Source organism: Triticum urartu, unplaced genomic scaffold, assembly GCF_003073215.2.
Source record: "Triticum urartu cultivar G1812 unplaced genomic scaffold, Tu2.1 TuUngrouped_contig_6516, whole genome shotgun sequence".
Taxonomy (NCBI): Eukaryota; Viridiplantae; Streptophyta; class Magnoliopsida; order Poales; family Poaceae; genus Triticum; species Triticum urartu.
Genome location: NW_024117283.1, coordinates 1 through 8,703, shown reverse-complemented (window position 1 = coordinate 8,703; position 8,703 = coordinate 1). Strand labels below are relative to the sequence as shown.

The following is an 8,703-nucleotide window of genomic DNA, read 5'->3' as shown; positions in this document are numbered from 1 at the left end:
CCTGGTTTCAGCAGTTGTTGTAAGTCCAGCCAATGGTTACATGGATATGAACATATACAGTCCAAGATGGATGCAGACTAAAATAGTACAAAATGCATTTTCCCCTTGTTTATATATATTTCAAAATGTAAAAGCTTTCGTGTAAATATAAGGATTGAATTTCAAATTAGGTTGGGATTTTACAATACACTATTTTGACCCTAAAATCCGTATTTAGTTTGGCAGAAGTAATAAGCTACTATGCTGACTAACGAACATTACAAGAGAATTCGGTTCATGTTGATTCAGGCTCCTCGTTTTTTGATTGCTATATCATGGAACCTGGAGCAAACCAGTGCTTCTTTGCTCCCCAGTTTGCCCATGTTTAGGCCTCCTTTGGTTTGAAGGAATTTCATAGAAATTCTAGAGGATAGGATTCTTATAGGATTTTTTCCTTTAGAGCTCTTTGGTTCACAGGAATTGATTCATATTCCTACATAGGATTGGTTCCTATCCTCCACATTTCATAGGAAAATAAAAATGAGCCTAAACTCAATGAAAAAATTCCTTTGATGTCAACCAAATGACATCTTATTTCCTATTCCTACTCATAGGATTTGAGATACATGTCATCTCATTTCCTACAAGATTCCTATTCCTACGATAATCCTATTCTATGAACCAAAAGAGGCCTTATGGGGCAGGAAATCAAATCTGTGCGCTGTTCCCTGGGGGTTGTCTCGGACTGGTTTCGAAATACACAAGGGCAATTCTACCACATTCCCGATCTGAATTTACATCTTAACGGTAACAGATAAACTCATGCTTTACAAGTTACGACCGATACAAAGGGGTCGAACCGAACTCTGTTAACCGGGAGAGATTACAAAATGGCATGCTCTCTCTACAGGGGTATTTTCTCACACCACCCCCCAAAAGTTTACGAGCAGAAATAAAGTAATCTGATGTCACAGCGAAATAATCAGCTTGGTTGTTGGTCATAGAAAGGGAGACCAAGCACGGTGGGCATGGTAACAATGTTGGCTTGTGTATCGACAACATCAGGATCCGACTTCCTTTTCTTCTTCTTCATGTCACCAGCATTTTTGCTGCTGGATTTTTTCCTTTAGAGCTGAGCTCTTTGGAGGAATTGATTCATATTCCTACATAGGATTGGTTCCTATCCTCCACATTTCATAGGAAAATAAAAATGAGCCTAAACTCAATGAAAAAATTCCTTTGATGTCAACCAAATGACATCTTATTTCCTATTCCTACTCATAGGATTTGAGATACATGTCATCTCATTTCCTACAAGATTCCTATTCCTACGATAATCCTATTCTATGAACCAAAAGAGGCCTTATGGGGCAGGAAATCAAATCTGTGCGCTGTTCCCTGGGGGTTGTCTCGGACTGGTTTCGAAATACACAAGGGCAATTCTACCACATTCCCGATCTGAATTTACATCTTAACGGTAACAGATAAACTCATGCTTTACAAGTTACGACCGATACAAAGGGGTCGAACCGAACTCTGTTAACCGGGAGAGATTACAAAATGGCATGCTCTCTCTACAGGGGTATTTTCTCACACCACCCCCCAAAAGTTTACGAGCAGAAATAAAGTAATCTGATGTCACAGCGAAATAATCAGCTTGGTTGTTGGTCATAGAAAGGGAGACCAAGCACGGTGGGCATGGTAACAATGTTGGCTTGTGTATCGACAACATCAGGATCCGACTTCCTTTTCTTCTTCTTCATGTCACCAGCATTTTTGCTGCTCTCGTCAGCTATTGCACTTGAGCTAGTTTCGCGAACCCTTTCAAGACTTTTCGGGACCTGGTTCTGTCCATAGTCGGTCACAGGGTATGTTGTAACGGGGTTGGACATGGATGGATGTGCGACTTGCACGGCCGCTGTGCTTTGTGTTACAACAGGGTAGCTATCTGGCAGTTTCGCTGCCGCAGCCAGCCTTTTCCGCTTCAGTTTCTCCTCATTCTGAACCTGGTTTAATTGAAAATAACAGCAAAACCAGTAAGCTTCATCTTGTGCAGTTTACTCTACTTCGAAGAGTAGATACAAGCTACATTACGCAAATGAGTTCTCCAGCAAAATAGCAACTGATAATTGCAATACGACAATTCATAAGATAACAGGTTTCACACTATCATGGGATGTTTTCAAGTTTCAACCCATATGTGCTCACCATTATGCTGCATCTGATTTACTCCCTCCGTCCCATAATACAAGAGCGTTTTTGACACTAGTGTAGTGTCAAAAACGCTCTCTTATATTATGGGATGGAGGGAGTAATTCTAACCATGAATATTTAGAGTAAATACGGAAAAAGGACATGTACAATGATACCTTCTGTTGGTTGTGTAATGTTCCCTTTCGCTCCTTTGATCTAGATATGGCATCTTTGATTCCAAATTTATCCATGTAACCTTGTGGCCATAATTCTGCAAGCTGGTCCCAAGAAAATAGTATCATATAAGCATACTAAAGATAAATGCAGATGCTCATAAGATAAATTGGGCACCCATAACAAAGCTCCTTGAAAAGCAGAGCCTCACTCTGTTACTCAAAACCTATATTGAAAACCCCTTGGCAAATCACAGACCACAATCCACATAAATATTGACAGAGTATACAGCTGAAAACTGCCTATTGTAAAAGCATTTACAGGCATTCTTTGAAAATTTTGGAAGAATATAAGACCAATGATACCACCTCATGATGCAAACTGAAATAACAAGCAGAATGGACACTACACATTTACCTAAGTTATACTATTTCTTTTGGCTGAAAAAGTTATTTGCTACACTAAATATAACAGCAATTTGGCCTTGCTCTTCCCAAATGAAAGCACTACAAGAAAACTCACAAATGCTGATGAGCAGTGACAATTTTCTCAACTGAAGAAACTGAGGGGAGGCCCTAAGAGCATTTTTTATTTAGAGGAAACAATATTTATACAAGAGAGGGGTGACAAAATTTTCTGAACAAGTTTTGAGTGATGGTGAAAAACTGAGGGCCGGGATTAAAATCTCTACATAGTACATACAAAATGAAGAAAAAAATTTAAAGGTTCAGGAGCTCAGGGCTAATACCTCAACATATAGTTTCCTGCTTTGAGGACCCTTGTCTTCATCCATACCCTGACAAGCACGCAGGGAGACATTTGTCAACTTAACTAAACTACGAGGAATGAAGCTAGAATCTCACTGAACCCACTTTTACATGTTTTGCTATTAAATGGTACTCCCTCCGTCCGGAAATACTTGTCATCAAAATGGACAAAAAGGGATGTAGTATTTCCAGACGGAGGGAGTACTAAGAAATAAATAAGAACCAAAAGAAGTTGTGACAAAAAAAATCAATTTCTCAATTATTCCCTGATGGATAGCTGGACAGCATTATGTATGTTCGAAAGTTCTTATTTATTTCCATATTGAATTAGTAAGGATAATATTTGTGTCTACTTCGAACTTACAATGGAGCAGAGCAAGGGTTACAATAAGAGAGGGAGATGGGGGGAGAGATTTCATTACTGCAGAGTTAAAAGCAGAGCGAGGACGTAAATGAGAAAATGGGAGAGTGGAGACATTATGCCTTATGGGAGAGAAGAGAAATTATGCCTTTTCATGTGTGGTAAATCATGGCTGAGTCCAAGAGCATATATGTTCAGTGGGAGGCACGTGACAGCGACACCATAGGATCGAGGGGGGGGGGCGGTGGGTGGGGGGGGGGGGGGGGGGGGGGGGGGACCTAATAGAGCATGACTACACTTCCTTTTATTTTTCATCCTACTGTTACTTTGCGGATTTTTTTTAAGATACAGAAAGATCCGAAATAGCTTGAAATAAATAATAATTGTTCCGAGGGAACCTTCTACTGAGAGTTGACTACATAGGCTCTAAACAGGTAACCTCGGTACTAACCCCCCTCTTGCATCCTTGTAAATAAACAAAATTGATCAACAACAGTGCAATTTGTCCAAACACCAAAATTTGATAAGATTACAGATTTATACCTCAACATACAGATCATACAGATCACATATTCTGTCCTCCAGTGCACTATCCATTGCAGACTTTCCTTTCAAATCTCTTCTTTCATCAGTGACAGTCTGAAAATCATCAGCTGAGCCATCTTGTTGTTCATTGACCTGGCAGCACATACAAGTAAAAAGAGCATTTAACATCAAAAGTAACAAACACGAAAGTTAACATCAGGAAGATAATGGAAGTTTTGTACTTATTATATAATGAGATATATCTTTACCTTGGCCTTGGCAGCCATACTTGCTTTGACCATTTCATTGATCTCCATTTTTACTTGCTGCAGCCTACCAGCCTTCTCTTGTTTAGCAGAGAGTCCTGATTTTACCAATTCCTTCATGTTTCTCTGTTCATAAGTAACATGAGTTAGATGGAAATAAGCGATGCACAAAGGATGACTGTGCCACAGTCACTTACAGGATCAGTTCACCACATAGAATACCAACATAAGCATGATTTAGAAACTACAGACTAACGGACAATAAGACTAGCAACATCTCATTTTGTTTTTACTGCAGCGCATCCAGACAGTAGATTTGTTACTCATGGTGGTGGTAGTTGTAGTGTTCGAATTCTGTAGCCAATTTATTGTTCATTTCTAACAAACTTTCACAACGGCAACTAAGTATTGAAAAGGCTTTTTTCACTTCTTAATTATACTTTCTCTAATTTGATGAGAAATGTACTAAACTGAAACATACTACCGAATGTAATTGGCATATACTACCTATGTTCTAATATACATGATGTTTTAAGTCGTGTTAAGTCAAATTCTTGTAACTTTGACTACTAAAGAGTAAAGACTAACACATAGAAAACTATTTACATTATAGATCATTTGAAAACAATAAAATATTAGACCCCGAAAAGCTCCTCCATAACATAATATCCTGTGGTCTGTTTGGATATTATATTTCTATAGAAATGATGGTTTACATTACTTACTGGAGATCATGACAAAGCAAGTAACATTCTTCCTTTTTCCAATTTGGCATATACAAAAGACATGTTTCGGAACAAAGCAACACATCTACTAAAAATTCAGGAGCCAAGCGCCAACGACATGGCTACTTACTTCCATATAAGACCACAACTCACCTTCAGTGTCCTACGCACAACAAGGTGTCCAACTATGCCCATGAGCCGATCCATCAACTCATTTTCTTGTACCTTTCCATGATTTGTCTGCAAACAACAATATTACAAACAGCTAGCAATACTATACCATTCAAATTCAAGCAATACAGCTTTAAAGTTCACTGAAGTGAGAAATCAAAAGGTGTTTGCATAGTTTACCAAGTGTTGTAAGTTTTATTTGCAAAAAATGGAAGATCAATTAGTACAAATGAACTACTGCCACACTAATTCATACTGAAATAATTAACTATGGTATCACAAAAAATATAAACAATTACCACTAGTATAAAACGCCCTGTAAAATGTAAGTTCATAGAATGAAAAGCAGTACGACACATGTGTCTGTACATATATTCTGTTTATAAACATTAATTTTCAAAAGATATAAGGTTAACATTTTTTTCTGAACTTCACTAGTCAAGAATGTACATAAATAAGAAATCACATGGAATACGAACATTCATACTTCAGCATTTCAGATGCATTTGAATCACAAGAAAAACTGGTGGTGCTGCTACATACCGATAGCCTTGCAACCTTGGCAAGCTTTTGCTTTACTTCTGGAGGCAAGCGTCTTTGAGCTGATGCCTGAACATTTGGGTCAGCCTCACTAATATCAATAGCTGGCGATTTGTCTGCAAGGAAAATTTCAAGTACCTACAGTTACTTCCGGCGCAACTACAGTCTACAGAGATATTCAAGGGGGCTGATATAATACTCACAATTAGCAGCAATCTTTTGGAGATCCCGAATGGCTCGCTCAAGCCTAGTGCCTTTAGGTTTGGTACCTGCACTCTCCCTGCCAGTGGTCAGGTGCTGAAAAATCAAAACAAAATGTGACTTAGCATGCATCCCAGCCCAGTTTGATGGTTATTACTTACTCCCTCCATTCACAAATATAAGATGCTTTGGATATTTCAGTATGGACTACATACAAACTGAAATGAGTGAACCAACACACTAAAATGCGTTTATATACATCCGAATCAGGAAAAAGTTAAAACATCTTATAATGTGAACGGAGGGAGTATTTTATTATGCAAATGTGTTCTCTAGAACAGTAAATGGGATATAATTCTTACCATTGCTTGTGTAGGATAGGCAGCACCAGACACATCCATGCTAGAGAAGTCGTTCGTTCCAGCTATATCTTTGCGATATATTTTGTTGGTCGGATCTTCATTTTCCCCATTGTAAGTCTGTTTTTGTTGAAAATCAAGTTGTGTTGAAGGATCTTTATCCCTGTACACTGAAGCGTAGTCATATGTCTCACTGGTTGTTGACTTATTACCAAAATCAGTAGGCTGGAATGCCGGAGCTTTATACTTTTCTAGGTCTTTTAGCTCTTTTGAAGAGGAATATGACACATCCTTACTAGATATCTTTGTACGTTTTGTAGAATCAACACCTGTGGCAAAATCAGTCGATCTCCTTTTTAGGACTCCGGTTGTGCTGGGTTTAGTCTTCACCACTCTGCTGCCTTCATGGTAATATTCACCATTGCCAGTAGCTACTTTTTTCAGACCGCTTGCTTTCCCAGACTTCAAATAATCACCTGTAGCACCCTGACTATTTTCAATACGATCAACTGACTGGTCTTTGCTTCTCCTTTTCTTTGGCGCGACATTTGCTGATGTACCAGGTTCACTGCAAAAGATGGTTGATGTAACATCCATGCTAACATATATGTAATGCATGTGCATAAGTAAAATTGTGTTGCTGCCAATCTGATCTGCTGATTCAATAAAACTGGCTCAGAACATCCATGCTGCTACATATGAAAATTGCCCCCATATTATTACCTCGTTCTTTCATCCGTTGTTTGTGTTGTTCCAGCTAGGGCTGTAACCAACACAATCATGCTTTGCTTCAAGTTTGATCAGTACATTTAATTATTATAAGCTTGTCCTTAGATGCCACAGTTGTAACATGCTGTGTCCTTATTTCAGACAGCTCAAGATTGTATAGTTAATAGCTAAAGAAAAGGCACTAGCGATTGCAGCCAAAGTATTTTGTGATAAATCGAACAGTGGGGTAAATAGACATTGTATACAGACTAAATGGTGAAAGGTTGTTGCAATCAAACAGGTGGCCCCCATGCAATCCAGCAAGATATCATACTAAAAAGAACAGACATCAATTATGATGGCATGGATGTACTCTGCTAGCTCACAGAAGAAGTGACGGCATGAATTTTCTATTAAATAATAACAAAAAAAAATTGAGGAACCTTACATCTGTTCCAATGTCCCTTTGTTAACAAAAAAACCAGTGTGCTTAGTCGTCAAATTATCAACTTCAAAATATTCATCCTGCAAGCATAAGAAACATGAAAAGCTGACACCAATCAGTGACAATTCTTTCTCGATGCATATAATGAATTAGCAATGAAGAAAAAATGTTTCAACATGTCAACGTACTAGGATAAGTTCTATAAGCCTGCCTACCATGAGGTAAACTGAGTCGGTGTAAGTAATTAGACAAAGAATTATCTAATATGCTGCGAATATTCAGTGCAATCGTTTCAAGACATACAAGTTGCATTATATGTATACACTATACAAAGAATGAACTACTACTGCAATGCAGAAAGGGCCATGGCGTTGTCAAATCAAATTAATAAAAAATATTTTGCTTTCATCCTAGCACTAAACTAAGAGTTCAGGCAGATACAACAGATAGCAAAAACGGAGTGCACAATGACGGTGAAGATGAGAATGTTATATCATCTCTGCATGATTACACCACAATATACACAGCAAGTAGAAGTTTATTAGTGCAGTGCACATCAATGAGATCAGCGAAGAATCATCAATAAAAGAGGGCTAAGTAGAATTGAGAAACCGACCAATTCAGCATCATCAATAAAAGAATCATCAGTGTCATATTGATCGTCGTCCGGTACATCATCAAGATCTTCTTCATCGCTGCTATGTTTACCCTGGCAATTTGAATAGAGTCAGAACTCGGTGCATGGGCAATATGGAGTCAAATAATGTCATCATTCGTTACCATGTAAAGGCGCTCGATTTTCTCGATAACGGCATTAAACCGATTTGGCTGCGCTGGATCCTCTGGGTCATTTTCTGCAGGGAGTGCCTGATTTGAATAGTATAATAAACTAGATGTTAAACACACAGAGCACTCCTCAAATGTTCAGCATACACTATGTGAAACCAAAATGCTTGGCGAAGAGCAATGTATGTGGGAATGATAAGGTTGGCATAACCAACTACATGAACTACAAAGACAGTAGGAAATGACACTGAACTACTGAAATATGGCACAGTTTGCTTCTAGTGCAACGCCCTTACAACTACTTGGTCAGGGAAAACGAGAACATAGATGCAATTATGCATCTAATTGCAGAGCAAACCTGAGCAGCAAACTATCACACCCAAATCAAACGACAGACAGACAACACCCAAAGCAGGAGCACTGCTTACCGCAGCAGGCGGGCCCGGTTGTGCGGCAACTGCAGGCTCCGCGGGCACCACTGCCAGCGGCTGCAACGGTGGGGC

The 8,703-nt window shown here is 38.8% G+C and overlaps 1 protein-coding gene across 1 annotated transcript; it reads right to left on the bottom strand.

Moving 5' to 3' along the window:
• Positions 1 to 736: 736 nt before the first annotated feature.
• On the bottom strand, positions 737 to 8,677 carry LOC125530721 (ubinuclein-1-like). The gene is made up of 14 exons (XM_048695120.1): positions 8,629 to 8,677; positions 8,195 to 8,281; positions 8,031 to 8,123; positions 7,418 to 7,494; positions 6,265 to 6,829; positions 5,905 to 5,998; positions 5,705 to 5,817; positions 5,144 to 5,230; positions 4,269 to 4,391; positions 4,018 to 4,152; positions 3,095 to 3,142; positions 2,349 to 2,450; positions 1,748 to 1,985; positions 737 to 1,077 (listed from the first exon to the last, which is right to left on the bottom strand). Exons 2-14 carry the CDS (start codon positions 8,195 to 8,197, stop codon positions 962 to 964), a joined length of 1,794 nt encoding a protein of 597 aa, XP_048551077.1. The 5' UTR covers positions 8,198 to 8,281; positions 8,629 to 8,677; the 3' UTR covers positions 737 to 961.
• Between the last annotated feature and the right edge of the window lie 26 nt (positions 8,678 to 8,703).